Source organism: Apteryx rowi, unplaced genomic scaffold (assembly GCF_003343035.1).
Source record: "Apteryx rowi isolate R43461 unplaced genomic scaffold, aptRow1 scaffold_306, whole genome shotgun sequence".
Taxonomy (NCBI): domain Eukaryota; kingdom Metazoa; phylum Chordata; class Aves; order Apterygiformes; family Apterygidae; genus Apteryx; species Apteryx rowi.
In genome coordinates, this window is record NW_020449486.1 from 751798 (window position 1) to 774445 (window position 22648).

The following is a 22648-nucleotide window of genomic DNA, read 5'->3' on the forward strand; positions in this document are numbered from 1 at the left end:
GAAGGAAGGGAGAGGTCATGTGGTTAGCGTGGTCGGCCTCTCTGTTGACCAGAGTAGACCAATTGCTATGCAAAGGGAGTCTCGTTTGAAATCTTAATTGAAAGACTCCTTGTGAAAAGTCTGAACAGATTCACTGGCGGTTGAAGGTGCTTTTTAATCACTGAGAATAAAGACTTCAATCAATATGGTTCAAAACCGTTTGCCCCTGAGCAGTAGAGCAGTGGTTCTCTCTAAAATGTTCTTACAGCTTCAGGCTCGAAGCCAAAAAACCTCAGCCTCCCGAGTTCTTAATATAATTATTGTTTTCTCTATTATCTTGCAAGGGTGTTAATTTGCCTCCCAGTAATTAACTTCCCCGTGTGGTTGTCAGGAGGTATAATCGATAGTACGTACAGATATACCAAGCTGTCGTTCCTTCTGCGGCCGATATTCCCCCTCACCCCTGCGGAGGTGTTGCTGTCCTAATAAAATGAACAGGTGGGATGTGCAGAAGTTCTTCGGAGAGCCAGTGTCTAAATTGTCCAATCCCTGCTCCAAAAATGAAAGTGCAGCCAATCCTGTCGATATAATCACCTCCATTTCAAACCTAAAAGCATTATATGCCTCCTGCTAAAAGCAGCACCTGGCAAATCAACTTACTCAAGTTTTACAAGGTGCTGCATTCGCCGACCCTTTAAGCCTCCCGATGACATTGTAATAAAAGAGGAGGTGCAGAAGGCTTGATCTAATATAATTCTACTTATGTCCACCGTGTGCAGGACATAATGTAATTCCCTTCAAAGCCGGCGACAAAACCTCATTCTTGGTGGAATTCCAATCTGCTCTGGCAGCTTTGGACTTTCTTTATTAAGAGCGATGTCATTCCGTGGCCTCTCTTTTCTTCTAGGGCAATATTGTCTCTTCTGATTCATAGCTGCTTAAATCTTCTAACAGCTTAACACTGATTATTTACTTCAATGTGTTTTCCAAGAACACTTCTCGCTTTCACTCATTCTCTTCCCCGAACTATGCTTCTGTGACTGGTTACATGTTTCTTTGCCCTACACGGTTTTTATGCTTTCATGACCAAGAAAAAATATGGTAGCTTTCTGGGTGACAAAGGTTACGTCTAAATCTGCACATAATGATATGTCCTCTGCATTATGTACATTTACATTGCTCTAGAATAATAATTGACCTCTACACTGAGTAGAAATTAGAATGGTTGTGCTGCAGGGACATACATATATATCAAGATAAAAACTGAAATGATCAGATGGTTCACGGAATAAAAAATTCTGAAATAACCCAAAATTCAGTAAAAATAAATTTCAAGAGAGATGAAAGTTTGCAGCTAATTCCAAGGAATGTCCAGCTGATGCCTAGGAATGCAAACATTTTTAAAGCGTAATGATGCAAAGTCACATCTGAAAGAATACCTGATGGGATGAAGGGAATGTCCTTCAAATGTCGGGGTTTACAGAGACAGCTCTTGGAGTCTGGCCTTGCTGGTTTCTGAAAAGAGAGCTCACTGGCAAGGTCATGTTTAGACTGAGAATAAGAAACAAGTCATTTCTTGATTCTAGAAAACTGAGTCCTTTCAGCTCTCAGCAGAGTTGAAGGAAGATTATTATCTCCTGGCTAGCAGCCTTTCAGAACTAATCCTTTGCTTGCAGGAAGATATTCTGTCTTTACTAGAATGTGCAGTTCTCCAACGTTTTCCTCTTTATCTGTGCACCAAGAAGGCCAAAGTCTTGTGAGAGGAGCATCTGTGGTCTCTTGTCCCTTTAAAAGCTTGCCATTCATTGCATTAATTATAGAGAGAACTAATGCATATATACATATTTATATATGTAAAATTAGTTGTAGTGTAACATTTGAATGAAGTCCCTAAGAAACTATATACTAATGAAAGACCAGAGGATCTCCATTCCACACCAATCCTACCTTCACATACTGGGATACTCAACCCCGTTCTCTCCTCCTTGCAAAGCCTAGGATTTATAGGAGATAACCCAGTCTGCAGCGTTCCTCACTGCAAAAAAAAAAAAAAAAGAAAGAAAAACCTTGCCCAGTGCAAGAATCAGAATAATTTGCTTCCTCTGGGTATTACAAAGGAGTCATATTGTACCAGTTCAAACAGCCTGTCCAGGATTAAATGTTGAGCTTCTCTCCTCCTTCATATGCAGTCCGCATCTTTCACAGCACATTCATTTCCTTCCTGCAGTTTGTCCTTCAGAGAGTTCAAAAGAGAGTTCATTTGCTCTGGAAAAGCAAATGTTTTAATTATAGGGAGAGCTCAAGAATTTACGCTAGCCAGAAGAGAAACGCAAAGTTCAGCTTTACTATCTTTTCTGTGAAGAAATAAGGTGGCTTCAAGCTGCAGTCTTATGCTTCCTTGGATTGGATTATTTTCAGACATGTATTTCTTGGAACGCAGCTGCTTCATCTTCTGACAAATTAAGTAATGTATCATGAACAACTAAAATTCATTGCAACATAAAAACAAATATATGTTCATTTTAGTGCTTTGTTTTCTCCAGGCTTGTGAATCATGGTGGGCTATTTTAAAAACCATATATCTTTTATAAATCCCTTTAATAATGTCTGCACAATATTGCGGCAGCACTTTATTGAACAGCAGCCTTATCCAGCCCTTCAAAACGTTGGTCCTATTGCTTTTTATTCCCTCAGACTACAATTCTACTAGCTCTGTGGTTTGAGGTTTCAATTTGTAACCGACACTGGTATTTGACTTGCTATAATATTTATTGCCCTGATTACAATTAAAAGCAGTGTTATGGGAAAGGAGTGACATTACCAAGGTCTTATTATTAGAGTGGAAGGTTTTTACATGCTGTACCGCTATGTGAAAGTGTGATAAGCTATCGGGGATTGTGCTGTTTTTCCTATCCGAACTCTTGCTCCTCACACTAATTGCAGCTATCACTGTGGACTCCATGGAGGATGCCATTGCCTGGAGCCACATGTGAATTTATTATTATTATTTGTATTACATGGCAACAATTAAATCTGGGGTCTATTCTGCTAACTACTCTATAAAGATATAGTAAGAGACACTTGCTTCCCTGAAGAACTTTCAGGCTAAGCAGAAAAGACAGCTGAAGGGTAGAAGAGATAAACATTGATCTACAAAATACTACAAAATATTGAGGCAGTTGTTCTGAAGGAAAACAAGAATAAACCTTCAATAATTGCAAAACAATGTTTTTTTGACAGAATACAGTAAAGCACTCTGACCTTCCTTTTGAAATGATTTTTCATTTTGTCATTTCTTACTTTATAACACTTTATATTATAACACAAAATTAGAGGTCGACATTAAAATGTGAAATTTCTGTTTTGCCAAGGTGAAGAACATTGATCGGTTTAAAGCAAAGTAAACCAGGAAAACAATGTTCCTTTCAGAGGATTTCAGAGGAACCTGAGACATTTGGATAATTTCAGAGAAATTCAAAAGATTTGGATTGCATTCTAATTTCGGAATGCTAAAAATCCTTCCGTGAAATGGATTTTCTATGCTCTGCACAGTTCTGCTTAAGACCCTTCTTTGTTCTGAAATGAACGGCTTTAGCAGCTTTCCTTAGCTTTTGTGYGAAATTAATTGGTAGTCTTCACTCCAGTTTCTGGTCTACAACAAAAATAAACCAGCATTTGTATTAAATAGGAGGCTTATTTACAGCATCAGCAGATAAGGTCGGCACTGAAACAGGCACAGAGGTCTAGCAAATTGGCAGAGGAGGGTTGGATGGCTTGTTCTGATGCCGTAYGTCATCTTTTCTATAGGTAAATAGATAGTTGCCATTACCAGAGGTATTTCCTTAGTGTTTTTCAGGGCCAATCAAAGCTTTCAGTTTGAACATTTCTTGTTGACTCTGGCTGTTGATCCTTATCAAATACTATCTGTTTATTTTGACTTGTTATGTCAGGGAATTTTCATTGTGTCAAAGGGAGGGCTATTGAAATCAGGTCTAGACAAATGATTAGCAAAATTCGACAAGAAGGAAAAAAAATCCACACCAACTGAACTGCAACTACAACCGAAGCTTTCAATTCCTGAAGTAGTCTTTTCTCTCACAGGCAGGAGTCTGGAAAGACCTTATCATAGACACCTGCGTTTGGACCACTCCTTTTCCACCAGCAGATCTATGACTGCAAAATAGGTTCAGCACCCTGGTAGCTGATGAGGGGGAGGACACCATGTATGGTGAGCCATCAGAGCCACTCAAACCTGAACCACACGTCAGCACCGAGAGGAAGGCGTGATGGTACCTGGATGGTACCTGGTGCCCCTCTGCTGACCAGATCTGCTGTCTAGGGAGGTTTGGTGCTTGCTGGGGGCTCAGATCTAGGATGATGAGGAGAGGCTGGTGAGGATCTTCTGGCTCATCTTAGACTGTTAGCACCCCCTGCTCATTCACATAGGCACCAACAATACTGCCAGGGGAGACCTGGGAGTGTATCAGGAGTGATTACATGGCTTGGGGGTGAGGATCAAAGGCATGAAGGTGTCTTTTCAATCCTGCCAGGTAAAGGAAAGGCTTGCATAGGGTGGATGCTGCAGGGTGGCAGTAACAAGAGACATCTCAGTAATGATAAAACAAGGCAAATGAACTCGGACCTCAAGTGTGTCTACACAAATGCACACAGCTTGGGAAAAGAGAAGGAGAAACTAGAGCTTGGTATGCAGTCACAGAGCTGCGGCATCGTTAGAATAACTGAGACAGGGTGGGAAAGCTCACACAACTGGAGTCCTGCRCTGGATACAAGCTCATCAGGAAAGACAGGCGGGGACAACAAGGAGGGCAGTTGCCTTCCATGTGAAGGAGGAGCTTGGATGTATGGAGCTCTTCTATGGGATGGGCAACATCTGGGTTAGCGCTTGTGGATCTTGGTCAGAGGAGAGGCCAGCGAGTGTGACACTGCGCTAGGAATGTGTTACAGACCACCCAATCAGGGCAAGGAAGTGGATGAAGCGTTCCTTAAATATGTGGAAGAAGTCTCTGGAGCACAGACCTTGTCTCTCATGGGGTCCTTTAATCTCCACGACATCTGCTGGAAGGCCAGCAGGTGGGACACAAATGGGCAAGGACATTTGCAAAGGATGTCAGGGATAACTTCTTTATACTGGTCTTGGACAGGTCAACCAGACTGATACACAGCTAGATCCACTCTCTAACAAGGAAGTACTGTTTGGAGATGTGATAATCAAACGCCGTAGTGACCATGAAATAGTGAAGTTCGGAATCTGGAGAGGAGTGAGGAAGAATGAACAAGGAAAATGTGGGCCCACTGCCGAATGGGGCAAGTGATTTGGTGATTTATCTTTGTCTGTATAAACAGATAAGGTAGGATGCCTTCTTTATCTCAGTCTTCACTGGCAAAGTGTCCCAAACCCTGAGCTTAGTGAAGGGAATCAAGGAGAAGAGCTACCAGCAGTGGATGAGGGTTGAGTCAGGGATTACTTGAGAGAACTTGACCCATGCAAGTCCATGGGATGCAACAGGGTATATCGAGAGAGTTGGATGTTGTCCTTGTAAGGCCGTTCTCTGTTATCCTTGAAAGGTCATGGATATTGGGGAAGATCCCTGAAGACTGGAGAAATCCAAATGTTACACCTATCTTCACAATAGTCCAAAAGGATGATCCAGGGAACTACAGACTGGTCTGCTTCACTTTGTTCCCTGGGAAACTCATGGAGCGAGTCCTCTTGGAGCATATTTCTGGGCACAGGAAGGAATCTGATTGTCTTCTATGACAAAAAAATTATTTGTGGATGAGGGGAAAGCAACAGCTGTCGTTTACCTTGGCATGGAACCCTACCAGGCAACCAGATTTTTTTTGCCTATCTAGCTGTCCTTCCATCCAGACCATAACATCTTAASTTGCATACTGTGGGAGACAGAGCCTAGAGTTAATAGGTCTTATACCCTACCTGGAGGCCAGTAAGGAGCATCGCATGGGTCTTTCCCGGGACTTCCCCTATTTAACATTTAACAGCTTTATCAATGGCATGGAGGACATTACAGTACACTTTTGTCAGAACTGCAGACAATACCGAAATGAGGGCAGGACAGGGGCCACCACTCAATAGCTCGAGGGCTGCCACCCAAGGGGGACCTGGACAGGCTGGAGGAACAGGCTGCGATTTTTATGTTCAGACATATACTATCACGTCCTTGCTTGTTAACCTTTTGTTAATGCCAAAGCAGAACATGTTTTCCACGTGTACTGTTCTAGAGTTATATTTTTGTACTCTTCTGTGAAGGCAGAATCCTAATACATTTAAAACAAGTTGAGGAGCTTGATAGGAAGAAGAGATATATGTATAAATGGCAGATGCACAGATTTTACAGACAATGCTTAAGTGTCACAAACGCTGTCAATCAAACTAATGAACTTACACCATTATATTCATGACAAAGTTTGTCAAAGACTTTTTATTACTATCATTCTTAGATAAATAAAGAAGAAAAATGTGTCATTAAAGCATCATTTAGAGAAATGACAAAACAGACCATTTCAATTGCTATCTAATGGTAGATTTCGACATGATAATGTGAAATAAAAAGCATTTTTCTCCTCCAGACCTACTTCTACTGAGTGTTTCAAAATGAAAAAAAATAGCTACAGTCTAAGTTCTTATTCATTTTAGAAAATATATCTCTTTATATATAAAGTCTGTTGTCAATATGGATTCATGTTTCAATTAGTAAGGGATTCTTAAACTGTCTGGGCAAAATACTTTTTCACTTACTGTCAGACTGTTTTTTCTCAGATTTTTTTTTTTTGTCACATTTCAAGACTGATTTAAAAAATGAAAGTTAGGTTTAGGTTAGGCGATGTAATCCACAATTAGACAAGAATGTATGTTTGCTAAAACATTATGTTGTAACTCCCAAGAAAATAGGTTTGCTGTCGTAAGATTAAATTATTTCATTTTACGTAAAATTGCTTGGTGGAATATGAGATTAAATTAAATGACAATATATAAGTTAATGAAAGGTCAGCTCTCCAGCTACACTCAGTTCTAAAGGCTGAGGAGAAGGCTGTCGTTTTTTGTGGTTTTCTTTTTTGTGAAACAATTTTTTTCTTAAAATATCACCAATTGTTGCTTACTGTACAATTGTAGAGTGTGCTTTACTTTCTCCTAAGCTGCATATAGATTGTTCCCACACTTAATTTCTTCCCATGTACACATGTACTGTCACTCCGTTCAGCCATAATACAGAACCAACAGAAAAAAAAAAATCTGTATTTTTTTCCCTCTGATTGATAGAAATCCACCCCAAACTGGAATTTTCCTGTTTACCAAGGAACACAGGAATTTTGTTCTTAGCACATTACTGAGACATCCCTAAGTACAAGTAGTGGCTTAAAGGTGGAGTGAACTATTGTTTTATATCCTCCCGCTCATGTTATCCTGACTGCAGAGCGACTGATAGTTCCCAGCCTTCACGTAGAGTGTGCCTAGGGCTGTGAGGAGGAAAGTTCTTGGATCCTGTCCCCATAGACTAGAGATAATCTCTGCTATGCTGATCAGGTAAACAGTGGTTGTTATCTGAAAGAYAATTTTAGGAACCATACTTAAAAGCTCAGTCATGGACCTCTGTTTAAAGCAAATGGGAGAAGAAACTGGTATTATGCAATGTGTTAYAGTATTGCCAGTATTACGTTGCACAGTCAGATTTTAGCCTATAGTACCATTATCAACCCAGTGCATCGGATTTCTAAGTTGATATAAGTCTGTTGATTTGCAAAATGCTTCCTAAGATACTCTAGAATGGATCTTGGGGAAACAAGCTAATGCGTGACATTTTGATAGTTTGGAAGAGCTCCAAGAAGCACTCAGCCACAGCTGAAATGATAACCAGAGTGTATGATGAATATGTAGGTCTGGTAATTCCAGATATAAAGGAGATGCACAGCATTTGGAACGGAGGACACAGGGGTCCTCGTCTCCTCCAGCATGCAGAGCAGGCACCTTCTTTTCCTTGTAACAGGATGTTCTCAGATCTTCTGGTGAAGCTTCCTGCGTTAGTCTGGCCTTCGCTAGCTCTGCCTGCAGAATGCTAATCAGCGTATCCAGCAGTGTACCCTGCTCTGATGCCAAATAACGTTTAGAATCCAAGTTACAAGTTAAGTAGCCCTAGGTATTTATTACACCCTAAATATGTCTGATATTCATATGATTTCAGCAATGATGTTTGCCTCCATTGTCATATTTTATGGTTATTCTTTACCACTGAATTATGGTTTGCTGCGTCAATCACCGGACACCACTAATACTGAAGGAAGCCTTAGCTTGAAGAAATTCAGAAGTGAAAATCAGGCATGACCATCTAGAAAAACAGTTAAATAAACTTGCTTGATCAGTCAATGCATAGAATTTATTTTGCACTTTTCCATCATTTGAAGTTAGTAAGCAATATGAAAAATTGCATTGCATGTGCACCTGATTGATAGCTACCAATCTGAAAATAAATTAAGAAGTGCTGAAATTATATAACATACCTGATATCAAATATCATGTTTTAAGAGTATCAGTTTCTATGGCCCCCAGCACTGTAGTACTGAAGGGTGTTAAACCTCAGGAATGGCTGGTATAATATGTTGATTAGAGTGTAATAGTTTAATCATCTCTGAATGGTAGGAGTTCATGTTGTAGTTTCACAGATCATGAAATGTGTCTGTTTAAGATATGAGGACATTATCTTTTCTTCCCTTTTTTGCAGAAGGCACTATGTAACCATGCTCATTTTATCTCTGTCTCTGTTTTACCTACACTGTGGTGCTCATTAGCATGTTCATACAGAACCCAGGGATAGTCAAAGTTGATGTTTATTACTGGGGAAAAAAGAAGCATTTTCTTATTGGAAATGTTTTTGCATTGCAAGTTACCCTCCTTATCACTTCTAAACACTGCATCTGATTAGTTGTCAGCTGCGGAGCTTATTGCCATTGTGCAAAGGACAGCAAACAGCCAATGTTTCTTAAATAAGTTATTATAGCAATATGAAAACAGAAAAGGCACATTATGAGTATATGCTCTCCTCTGATTTTTCTTTTGTTGTTTTTTTTTGGCATCATGAAACTGATTTTAARCGAATATACTAGTGTTTCAGAAGAACAGAAGGGAAATGAGAAGTTAGTGGTTAAAACAGGTAGTCAGGAACGTGACTCTTGGATGTGATCCTCCCTAGGTGTATTAGCACGTTCCTCTGAAGTCAGTAGAGCTTGACCGATTTACACAAACTGCAGAGCTGAGCTTTGCCAAAGGACATATTTTGACAGTTCACTTAACCCTATTTGCCTTTCATTTGCTTTCCCTTTTTTTTTTTTTTAACTGCTGTTTTGCTAAATTTGAAAATGCAGTCTTCGGGCTTTGAAGCCAAGCCCCTGAGCCTGTGCCTCCTTCAAACCAGCCAGCCTTAACCCTCTCTCACACTAGGTGTTGAGGTGTGAGACAAAGAAGTCATTGTCGCTTTGTCGCTTGGTAAAGGGAGAACAGGAAGTTAGTTCTCCCAAAACACCACCAAGGCTCATAGAGTTGGTCATCTGGTAACCCAGAATTTGTGAAATGCTTCTATAAATCCAAATGATGAAGGTACAAAACCAGGAACAGACACTTACTCTTTTTGGATGGAGGGTAACACCCAACTTGGACAAAATTAGGGGAAAGGAAAAAAAAAGCAAAGGATGAGAATTGGGTTCCAGATACTTTCCAAAACAAGCAAACAGCTCCTTTCCTCTGCCGCTTCATGTGCACCTAGGGAGGGCAGGGGGCAGTGGCGCTCACCTGAAGGGTGGCACAGCGGAGGGTGAATTCTCAAAGAAGAAGGAAAAATACATCACCAAGGACCTCCCCCGTGAATTATTAAAACCACTTTTTTAAATAAATAATCTCTGCCTCTTACCTTTCGTTCTGTGCCTTTCAGAAGAGCTTTCCATACCATTGCTCTTCTCTGATCCATCGCAGAAAATGCTATGCCAAAATGTGGCTGTTCTGTTTTGTCATGGCCCCATGTCCACCAGGATGGGGAGGAGGCTCATTTAGAAAAGATCTTTCTTTTCAGCCCCAAAAAAGAAAACTTTTTTTCCATTTTTTTCCTATAAAATATTCCATTAAAAAAGGTAAAACTAAAAACCTTATAAACACAATGGCCATACTGCTTGAATTGCTGAAACCGGAGTACTCTTCTATGGCAGTAGACACTTTTCCCAAGCCACCATCTCCCACAAAAAAAACAAAATTGGAGCAACAGTAAAAATTATGACCGGCTCTAGTTTGAAGCAGAAGACTGCTTCAGCCTGTGAGATCGTTGCATTTACATAGTCTGCTGAAGTGCAGACTCCCCAAAAGGAGCATCTGGCAGGGTGAAAGCCAAAATGATGGATAAGGCACTTCGCTGCGGGAACAAGCTGAAAGAAAAAACTGGAGTGCGAAGGGTGGGAGGACAGCAGTGGGAAGGAGGGCAGACAGGAAAAGGTACTGCGATAGGGAAACAAGAAAGAAGAGGATAAACACATGCATTCAAGCAGGTTCTTCGTTTTCTCCATTTTCCATTAATTAAAGTCCTTTTGAAGGAAAGTTTATTTAGGTCCAAAACTTATAAATCAGTGTGTAAATTATCCTGCTCATGAGAATAGATTCATTGATTAATACAATTCTTTTAATAAGATYCAGTCTGTATATCTTATGCAAACCGTACTACCAGAATGAACCACGAAGTTTAGGGTATTCATCATTACAATGATCTTGTGATTTAAGAATTTTTTTTCCACTTTAGAGATCAGGACAAAAGTCAAAAAGAAGTTAAGAGGTGCATTTCTGGAGTGTTAAAGTACCATAAAGTGCTTTGAAAAACTCCACTTTAATTCCAAATACTTCTGGAAGTCTGACCCTAAATGGCTCATCTCAGGTGAAATAACATGTCTAAAGGACTGCTGGCCTGTAAACTCACACCCTTACTTGAATTTCTCAAGTATTGGAATATACTTCCTTAAAGATAGTTTCTCATCCTTTCCAAATGAATCCATATATGTTGATCTTTAAGTGTCTTCACATCAGATCCTAGATTTGAAGGTAAGTAACACTGAATCTCATTTAGTCTTTATGTTCTCAAGCCATTGCTTATATTTACTCTAAATTTAATAACTACATAATTATTTCCTTTTGCTGTTTTTATTCTAATATTACCATTGACAATGTAGTCACCTTTCTACTTTAAAACGATCAGAAAGTCCAGTTTAAAAAATTTAAAAGATCACAAACGACAAGATAAGAAGTTGTCTTTTTTTTTTTTTTTTTTTTTTGCTGCAACAATAACCATGGCTCCACAATTCAAGCTTACTAAATTTTGCCATTTTTTCAGATGAATTCAAATTGTTTATGAAGAGGCTGCCCATGAACTATTTCCTCAACACATCCACTGTAATGCATCTGTGGACAATGGATTCCAACTTTCAGCGTCGCTACGAGCAACTCGAAAACAGCATGAAGCAGCTCTTCCTCAAAGCGCAGAAGATTGTCCACAAGCTCTTTGGCCTCAGTAAGAGATGCCATAAACAACCGCTCATCCGCATGCCAAGGCAGAGGTAAGAAAGGCTATGAAAACCTTCAGTACATGGATGTGGTTGTATGTACAGTATATAGGATGGGTGGAGTACACAACCTTTACACTTGTCGTAGTTAAATAATCACAGCCTTCAATATTGTTCTGCTCATGGTTTCCTAACTGGGTTGGGAGAGATTAAAACAAGACCTGATTTATGTATCATGGTGGATTATGTGCGGCAGCTCAAAAGTAGCATGAGCATATACGTTCATCCCTTGCTTGGTCTGCCCCTGTTTTGCAGAACTGCATTTTCCGCAGAGCTTGGCCAATGGCCACGGTGCCAAATAACTGTATACAGCATACTGAGTACCTATTCTGAAGCAAGCACGGCTATTTTAAGAACTTTCCAGATCATTATACAGTATGTACTACATACTATTGATTTCTTGTCTCACTTGTCAGATCTGAATTAAATTTGAAAAGATGCCTTAGGAAAGAAAAGAGAAGTGTTTTTGTCCTGCCTAGAAACAGAGAGATCCTGCAAGGTAGCTGGTCAGGCCTATATTAATGTAAAGTGGTTACTGTTGATTGTGGATCAAAAGTCACTTTATTGAAATTAGTGGAATGACACCAGAGTAAATCAGAAATGCATGAGTTTTGCAGGAGATTATTCTTCTGATCTCGTAAACAAGCATCATGAGTTCGATCCAGGGACTCCTGAATTAAGCACGTATTTCAGTAGGTTTTACGGAAACCTAGTTTAGGTTGAGTATTCCAGAATTGCCAAGGGTACTTTAATCTCCCTTTCTTCCAACTGTGCTATTACAAGCTAAGGGTCCACCAATTTTCCTCTGTCTTTTGGTTGCACATAGCCAATGCTTCCAATTTCTCCTTCAGAAGGAGATAGCCAAATTATGGCTCTCCCGCCTTCCCTTTTCTACATACTGTACTCTGCTTTGTGATCTGCTAGTTGAAACAAAAATCACATTTTTCACCTTTGGGGTCATTTTGTGATTCAAAAGCATTCCAGTAAGAAAGAATACGTAGTAATTGCAATGCTTTGGCATCATCTCCTGCGTTTCTTGGGTATGACCTGTGAGAATGAGCATTGTGCCACGGAAATTATTCAACGTGAACGATCTAGCAAGACCCCCGTTTCCACCAGTGATATGCTCTTAAATGTTCATTAACCAAAATTTGAAATAACCATTTCTTCCAAATTAATCATCATGGGCTTTTGGGGCTGTGTTTGGTAGCCATCAGTAATAACAATGATAGGGTACAGACGAACTGAGGTATAAAAAGCAAAGATCAATTGAAATCATTGATCAAAGCACCTCACTCTTGGTTTTGTTATGTGAAGGGCTTTTCTTTTTTTTCTTCTTTTTCAAATTCAGAACTTGTGAGCTCATGGTTTATTCATTAATAATAAATGTTACTAGCAATGAGTTTGCAGGGAGTTGTGCTAAACTTTTAGGACAGTTTGACTTTGCAATGCATTGCTAACGCAGGAAATTCATAACTTATTCTCAAGATAATTATATCAGCTTTTAGTGACTGCCCTAAATTTCTTTTCCGCATCTGTACAGAAGGAGACTGGACATGTGATGATATATGACGATCAGTAGGTGTTTCGGAGATCAGTGCTCAAGGCGGCTTTGGGAATACTTAGCTGGTGGGATGCACCTGCTGATAGTGAGCGTTTTCAAAGGACGACTCCCACCCGCCTACCTGGGAAAATCGCCTTCTGGCATCATGGCTTTTAGGGCTGAGAGGGGGAGCTTTATACTGAGAAGTGAGAGGAAAAGGTCAAGAGAGACTCGCTTAATTTCCAAACCCAGTTAGGAAAAACCTGATAGCTGAAGATACGGGCATGGAGAAAGGAATATCAGTGGGCAAAAGATGGATAGCAAGGAGAAAGTAAGCACAGGTATTCACAGAATGCTATCCAAGTACTTTTAGTAAGGAAACCATGCCCAGAGGGTGCTGAATTTATCAGTAAGGAACTGCTAACATGCAAGTATACAAATAAATACCAGAAATCTGCGCAATGCAATGGAGAAACATGAATTATTGCTCAGGCTGTAAAACTGGACATTTTGAAAGAAACCTGGTGGACTAACGGTTAGAACCAAAACCGACTACTAAAAGTGCTCGTGTTTAAGGGAAGGCAGAAGTAAAAGCAAAATTCATAATTGCATTTGCCAATAGGCTCCAAAGAAATAAGGAGGAAGAATTTGAACAAAATGGACTGCTTTCCAAAGGATTTCTAAACTCGTCTGGGTTTGTGCTTGGGCCCTGCTGTTGAGAACCAGGGGGGGATTTTATTATGGAAAGAGATCCTTAGAATGTTATTAGAGAGATAAATACTACTGTAGACTGCATTTGGTGGGTACCTATCTGCTCAGATATAGAAGAACCAATGTTTCGGGTTTTAGTAATGGCCATGGTGTTGGCAGTGAGCCCAAAATGTGCTAATTTCGCACTGCATTTCATAAGGCACCAGGTGATCTGTACAAAGGATTTTTCAAGGGAAATGTTAAACCTGAGAGCTTTTTAGGAAGCTGGGAGGCATGTTCCAAAAGTTTATTATAATTCATGAAAACTTTCTGTGAGACGGCGTTTTATAGGGATTTGTCTCTGTGGTCTGCCAGGAATCATTTTGTCACACCTGAAGGAGCTCCTGCATGCTGGCAAGGTTATACTTCGTTACTGAAAATACCTGTCTCATTTCTCTGGCCTCGGAAGTTTGTTCCTGAACATGAAACAAATCGTTGCTGCATTTTTATAAAGGGGATTCAATTAAACAGCCAAGCAGAATCGCCTGGGACTTTTTCCAAATTTCCCAAAGAGAAGAACCAAGCCACTTAATAGTCATAGGACTAAATTACATTTATATCTTTTCTAATCCTTGAACCAAAATGGCACTGAATGCTCTCCTAGCATCATTGTTCTTAGTAGAAAAGAGTGAATTAACTTGCACATTAAAGAAACTACATTCCTGTATCTCCTTCTTAAACACAGTTTATATTGTTCAACCAGAAAAATGAATAAATAGTTTTCTTTCAGTCTGCACTAGCAATCAGAACAATGTCTTATTTACTGCAACACTTTGGTACACACTGGGGACGGGAACAGGATTACTATTTTTATTTTATTCTGTTCATTGCAAATCTTTTCAAGTTCCAGATGTTCTTCCCAGATTTTCAGCTTTCTTTCACTGACATGAAATGGCCCATTCTTCCTTTTCCTGAAAGTCACATCATGCCAAGATACTTCAAAAGTCCGTTGATTTCCATTATAAACTATTATGGCAGTGTTCAGCGTAACTTTAAAAAAATCACCTGAATTTGTCAATACACTTTCTGTAAGCAGTGAAGTATTTACTGGCTGTCTATGTTCAAAGAAAAATATGGACCAAAAATTCAAAAGCAACAAGGAACACAGAAATCACTATGTAGATAATGTGTTCCCATGTTCTATGTAGCAGCTACAAAATAATACAGTTTTCCATTTCTAGAGATAAAGAAAAAAAAACAAAGCTTGACCTCTTGATACTAATTTTGTCATCTTTTTTAGTAATTCTTTTCAGGAGAGCAAACGCAAATGAACTGGCTAATTTGAAGACTAAATGAACAGCGGAAAACATTTATTAAAATCATAATCCTGTATTCCTTACATTCCTAAAATTTAATTTCCCTGACACTTGGGCATCTGCAAAGCATATTGGCTAATATCCCGTATATTAACTAAAGGTATCTTTGCAATAAGCAGTGATCCTGGTATTAATGAGCTATAAGTCAACTAAAGATTCAAGTCCTATACTTCTCTTTGGTATTACTGGCTACGCAGAGAGGCGTAAGGATGTGTAAGAAAAGAAGAGCTGGAAGTAGTTGGGGTTCTGCCCATCAAACGATAAAAATCTTTTTCCTATCATCAGAAACACTGTAGGCTATTAAAATTTGCTTAACCAAGCCATCAACTGACCAGGCTAAAAAGGTGTATCCCAGAGGTATAAACAAGCCCATGTTTTTGCAAGTAGCTGGAACAAGTGGAGTTAACCTTTATTAAAAAATAACCCAATTCCTTGATTTTCTGGGAAAGAATGCTTCACGGTGAGCTACGGTCACCAGGGTTGCTATTTTTCAGAGACAAACTATGCGAAAGGAATAAAGATATGCTGTCCTTAATAGGCAGCGTATTTTAATAGTCCATATCGGGCCCACTTATGGCCATGGGAAAAGGTAAAACAGCAGGCAAAGTTGAGGTCGTACGTTTGCCGCTGGGTTCTGGGGAGGGAAAGCTGGGTTTTGTTTCTGCTTTGCTTAACGCAGCAGCAAGGTTTCTTTTCACGTGTGATGCCTGTATGCTGAAAATCACAGAAACAGAAGACCTGATCCTACCGGTTAATCGGTATCGATGAACGTCTGACGTGAGTCAGCTGAATAGAGCGGGTACTTACATCCTTCCAAATTATGGAGGGAAAAAAATGAGAACACTGCAAGATCGTTGCTAAAGAGTGCAAAACAAATCTAAATCACGCCGGAGGAGAAAGAGAGTCTGCACCTTTCTGTATATTTTTCCACAAGTATGGCAACGATTTCCCATGCATGGATTTAATACCCAAACGCTGAAAGACATTGAACATAGAGAGCAGCTTTCACTTATTCCTTAAAAAGTGCGGGCTTAGGCACTTAGTTTCCTCCTTCTTCTGTGTGCAAATTGGTTCCTTGGCTGACGTTATCCATTTGACTGAATGCACTCGGTGCAGGATATGTCTGCTATATGTACGAACCTCATTTGCATGCAATTGAAATCCCTTTGTAATGAAAAGGCATCACTCGAGGCCAAATTTAAACAGCACGGTTTGTGACTTAATAAAAGCCTAAACAAAATATTAAGAAAGAGAACCGTAATGTGAATACAGCAATAAACTAGTGGAATAAATTACGTCTTCCTCGGCATGTTAACAAAATGGAAATCGGCTGCAACAAACCACGACTGAGGAATTCTAAACCATTCAAGTAAATAAGAATTTTAATTTTAAAAGTCATGTACCACATTTGCACACAAAAGCATGTAATCTTGACTAAAGTGTCAGCATTTGAATTTTAGAAGGACTGAATGTCTAATATTGCCATACAATTTACAGCAAGGGGCTAAGGYGCTTTGGGTCATATGATGCAGCAGAAAAAAATGGATAAAACAGCAAGTTTGGGTTATACCAATGGACTAGCCAGGCCATAGACAGAACCAGATTTTTTTTTTCAAGTGTCTGATTTGGGTAGTGTAAGCAGAAGGCAAATACAGCCTAAAACATTTAATGAGTTTTTAAAAGAGTTTAGTCAACAAATCTTATCTACAAAGAGAAAGCCATTCCCACCAGCCTTATGTTTGAACCATGCCGTTATCTTCCTAAGGGGATTCTCCAGGAAACATGCTGTGGCGGTGAATGGCTGCATCAGACATAAGATTTGTAGAAATCATTCTGGTTTCTGAGGACAGAACTTAACTCTGGAGCTTCCTACAAAAAGCAGCATGGACTGCTGTAAAAGGAGGAAGAGCCATGAATTTGCCTTTTTCCGCTTTTTCTCTTTTTTCCTGAATTTCACCGAGTAAAAAGCCCAGATGGCCAAAGAGTGCAACAGGAACTGAATACCGTAAAAGCACATCAGCGAAGGGGCTTGTACCTTAGTCTTGTCTTTAGTCCGTGTGCAGAAAAACAGATTTAAGAAATCTGATTCATTTTCTAGACTCTATACCGCGGTCCCTCAGGAGACTGAGGCCTTGTGACCTGTTTTCTTCAGGATGCTTCAGAAGGAAATACTCCAAAAGAGATAGGGCAGATCAGCCCTGCACCCTCAAGACACTGCATGATATTAGTTCCTTACATCTCGTAGCTGGTTGTCAGCTACTTCCACTTTAGATTGCGTCACTCTAAATATAATTGATTCATGGGCATAGAGTTACTAAGGAATAAAATCTCCCACCGAGAAAGCCACAAAGTTCAACACATGGAAGTTTCACAGTACATCAAATAGAGATTTATCTTCTCAAGGCACATTTGTGGCACTGGATGTAAGGAAAAAAAAATCTAATTGCACATCACTTTGCAGACTGCAGGAATGATGGTAAACAGGGAGTCTAGATGAAAATTGCWTTGCAGTAAGACAGTGTAAAAAAGCAAAAGCTCACTTGAATGGATTGGGACTGAAGTATATGGTGCTTCTTAACAAGAGGTGTTAAAAAAACAATATCTTGTCTTTTTCTTTTTTTAGAAAATGCTCTCCTTTTCAAAGTACAACATATCATAGTTATGTTTCTAAATAAAAATTTCTCCCAGAAAGAACAAATTAAAATGCCCCTAGATTGTACATCATTTTGAATCACAAATTGTAAAAATATGGTTTGAGCCATTTCATTAAGATACTGCATGTGGGAGTTAAAATGAACTTGCAAGCGTGAACGTAAAGGACCCCCCTCCAGTGGAAACGTTGATTTGATCTTATACGCCAGGTGCACATCTGAAAGCTGCATGCAATATAAAAGGAAGGTGATAAGATGAAAGTGTGGGAGATAAAATGAAGGTCAGTTTGGCGGTGGCTGCTTTACTAAACTGAATAATAAGACCCCATCTTTTCTCAAAGGAAATAAAATAATCCACTTTGAGGTGATACCTTTAATTGGACTGGAGATTAGAGTTATTTAAAACTAATGTGACAGACATAAAAATATGCTACGCTTGCTTGCAAATAACGGTTCTGATAACAATGGCAATCTAAAATAAACTCTTGTGTACAGGTGTGTTTTCATACAAATGCTAGTTTGTACTTAAGAGCAGACTGTTCTCAGTGTCTGTAATTGTTATAAATTTTCTCTCCAGGAATTTTGGTTTTCTCATCTTGCAGCATTTTATTATACCCTCACAGAGGTCATTATTGGTCATTTGTTATACAGGAGAAAAAATCCAGCCTCCTGATAGCTCCGCTTTTGATTTTTTTGATGAATAGCAACATTAGAAAAAAGTAACTTCACCATCTCATAAAGTCCTGTGAAACTAGTAGACAGGTTATATTAATGTCCCAGAGCAGGCTGATGTCTGCTTCCATGCCTGCCTTGGGGGCAACATGTGGACTGGAGCCACATACGGGGTATTCATCACTGCAAGAATACTCTAATACTAGTTAATGCTTTAGCAATCAGATCTGAGTATAGCTAGTCTCCGAACAATACAACTTCATGTGACAAAATAAAAGAGCAATTCTTGGGCAGCATCTGTCATAGCATCTGAAAGGACCTATGCCAATGTACTCCTGCTGGGCGTTCAGACCTCAGTATCTTAGACAACAGCTCAAAGGTGGCAGTATCCAAAAGTGCAATGGCAGAAGATGGTTCAAGGAAGACTGATGCATGCATTGACAGTTTTAGTGCCCATCTCTTTCTTGCAGGTTCTTTTCTAAGGGCAGCAGGACCCCACGAACAGAAMCCCCAAATTCCTTTGGAAGACAAATTTCCTCTTTACAGTCCTGGTACGAAGAAAAGGAAAGCTGGGCTCCAGTTTCTCTTTATCCTCGTGAAACAGTATCCACCTTAACTACTTTTTGCAGCTCTGCTAACACATCTCTTCCACTACTGATTGCCTCTGTGCTTTTCCAACTTGCCAAATCCCTTGCTGACTCCAACCCAAATGCCTGAACTTCCATGTTTCTCCCAGACAAATTTTGTAATGCAGTCAGTGCAGTCAGTTGTGGAGCCTGAAAATATGAAGACAATAAAATAGATGTAAGTTAAAATAAGATTCTGGGTTTTATACATGCAGTATCAAAAAAGAAAAGCCCTAGAAAGGAACACTATTGGGCCCACTTGCTCCTCCGTGGAGATCCAGGGTACTGAGGGATTTGCTCTCAGCCTTTTAGTTTTCACTGTGACCAAATTGCTGTGAAGGACCTTCCCTCAGGCCAAATTTAAGGCTATCTTAATCGCCTAGCCACGTGAATTACTTGCAGGAACAGCATCAGAGCCAACACTGTGGGGACTCACAAGGCTTGCAAGCCTGCACTTTAAAATAACTGCTTGACATGTGGACAGCTCCTGGCACACTTTCCTGGGCTTGGCAACTTCTGTTTGCTTTTGGGCTGATGTCCATCTGTCTTTGTGGTCATGACGTGACATGATGGCCAGGATCCTTTCTGGATGGTACCCTCCCACACCATCGAGGGTCATAACAATGTACCCCACAAGTTCAGCTTGAGGTCACGTGAGGACACATTCATGAGCTATTGGATCTTGGAGCATCCTGGCCTTCAGGCTGTTCCCAAGTCCAGAAAGCTCCAGTATCTTCCAGATTTCATCTATGGAATGAGAGGGTATTTGGAAAATGCTTTATCTGATTCAGAATAGTATAAAATGTACCAAATGGGCATGTCTTTTATCATCTATCAGCTTTAAGGTGAGAGGAAAGAGACCTAAAATAAGAAAGAAGGCTCTTTGATGTTCATTCTCTGGCAGTGGAATAGATGTCTTCTGCAGAGTCACCAAAGTCCCTCCATCTGTGCTCCTCACAGTACAACCAGGCTGACCATACCATGTCTCTCATGCTCTCTTTTGCCTATGGTGTTTCTTTAGGCGAGTACCCAGGCTGTCTCTCACCAGGCGTTTGTGCAGCACACATCACAGCGGGGCCCCAGCCCCAGGCAGGGCCGGGATGAATCGCTCTAACACAAATGCCTTTCTGGGCTGTGCTATTTAAAGGCAAAATGTGCCTCCCCTGTGGGAAGGGTAGTATTAATGCAAAGCACAAGAAAAGCTTTGAYGTGCCTGCAGAATGAAAGGGAAGATGAAGGTCGACTTTGAGGGTGGGGGGAGGAATATTGCCATGCAGATCCATGTTTCAGGCAAAACCTTTCATCGCTGATGCCTCATGTTGACAAAGAGGTCTCTGCTTGTCAGGTCATGTCTGTGAAAGCCCTGAAAACAGGCTTTTCTAGCCTGTTTTCCTTTTTTCTGAATCAGAAGATCTTCTCAATTAAACAAGTCAAAGCACTGCGATATATGCGTTGACATAGATACAGACACACACAAGTGTCTTATTTCCCACCTGTGTTAAATTTATGCAATTTACTCTAATAGTTCACGCAGAAAGAGAGATATTAGATATTYGAGGGGACATCAAATGCTAGAATTTAGCCTTCTGGATTGTGCCTCAGGTCATCTTAGCTAAAGACATATTATATATAACCTTGTCTTTAGATTAATTTGAAGACTGGATAGCTTCAGTCCTGCGGATGGTGAGTTTTCAATTTTTTCATTTTGAAAAATGCTCGAAAAAGTACTGCAAGCCTGGTTCTCAATATTTCATACTCTCTCGTGTCTACTCTTTTGTTGTTGTTTTCAAAAAAATGCTCTGATGCCAACATGCAGAATGCACCAATTCCATTCTCTCTTTTATTCCTCCAAATGACATAGTTCTAGGAACAAATATCCTATCTGGCCAATGTGGACAGATATGACTATGAATAAAACTTATCCAAAATTGCCATTTGTTACTACCTCTTTCTTCCACAAGTGAGGCAAAGCAAGAAATCAATTCTAATTTACCAGTTTCTAAAGGGTATTTTTGCATGTCTTTTAAAGTTTGTCATTCTTTCTCATTTATAGCCTGCAATGTCTTTTATAAACCAAAAAAATATTGATTTTTGGCATATTTTCTCCATATTTTCTGATACGCTCTTAATGAGAACAGAGTAAAAGAAATGGAGGGAATAAGGTGCATATTGAAGTAGTGGGAAGAGACGGGAGACATCTAAGTTCTCTGAAATTGAACTGCTAGATAAGAATATAGTTTGTGCACAATTGCTATGGATACTCTCAAGAGTAGAGTCATTTATGGCCAGGAACACTAGAAAAAAAGTGTCACTGGTTCATTTTTGGAATCATGAAAACAAAAAAAAAAAAAAAAAGGAAGGCGGATTATCTCATACCATGTCTGGTATGAGATAACATCTGGAGAGACAAAACCTTGTTCCCAATCTAACTATCTATAACTTGGATCTTTTAGTATCTCAAAAAGATATTCCAGGTACTTAATAAGCAACAGATTATCATCTCTTACTCAGGGGAATATTAGAGTTATATAAAATTTCACACGCTCACTGTAATGTGGAGGTGGAGTCTACCATCCTTATGGCAGTTGACCAAGTTACTTCACCTGGAATAGCATCATTTGCTTCTTCGACCACCTACCAAACAAGAAAGTAGACAATACAGTGAGTGACAGACGGTACCCCTTAGACACGTTAATCTTCAGTGCACTCATTAACTGCTGTGCACATTTATAGTCCRTGAAGAACTCATTATCATATTCACATGCAAAGCTGGGTTACAGGTAAAGGCCTTGAGAATTAAAATTGCGTTCTCAGAACCAATCTGTTTTGTACAATTCTGGAAAAAAAACATATTTTTTTCTTTATTATTGAAACTTTTCTGTTTACTCCTTTTAGGAAGATGGTAGCGTACAAAAGGCATAGTCTCACGTTTGCRCATGCTTTTCCAGATATTTCCAGATATTTATATTATTTTGGAAAGGTGCCATAAAACACCACCAAAAATGAGCACAAAGCACTGTGCTATCAATAGAATTCTTTTAAAAATCTATTTTACAGTCTTTTGTTAGGCAGGGAACAGAAAAGCTTCAGGCTGAGATAATGCAAATTAAGTTGTATTTCTTCAGCAAGTGAAGCAGATCAGGGCCTTAAAACAACCACTGAAATGAAAGCAAAGTTCCCTTCCTATCATTTTTCCATCCTCTACATTCAAAGTTTGACCAGTGCCTCAAAGTTATACAGCAGTCTCCACATCCTAAAACTGAATATGCACAGACGAAAAAGAGAAAGMCAAATATCTGACATCTGCACCATTTTGGTCTTCAACCCACACCTCCTCGAAGGAGATGGCAGAACGGGTTTTCGCAGGAAGGTCTCAGAATTCAGGAGAGAAAATAACAGAAATCGCACTGTGGGATTCCCCGTGCTCTGTTTCAGATACAAGGCTAGAAGGCAAGAGCACATCTTATCCGTTTGCCCACTTCAGCA

General features: G+C 39.7%; 1 protein-coding gene across 2 annotated transcripts in view; it reads left to right on the forward strand.

The window, feature by feature from the left end:
* The window catches only part of LOC112968203 (BMP/retinoic acid-inducible neural-specific protein 3), a 192019-nt gene that overhangs the window by 144275 nt on the left and 25096 nt on the right, over nucleotides 1-22648 (forward strand). For both annotated transcript variants that reach the window (XM_026070185.1, XM_026070186.1), the window contains one exon: nucleotides 11376-11598. In XM_026070185.1, coding sequence (XP_025925970.1) covers nucleotides 11376-11598 — 223 coding nt within the window. The remainder of the gene's footprint in view (nucleotides 1-11375; nucleotides 11599-22648) is intronic.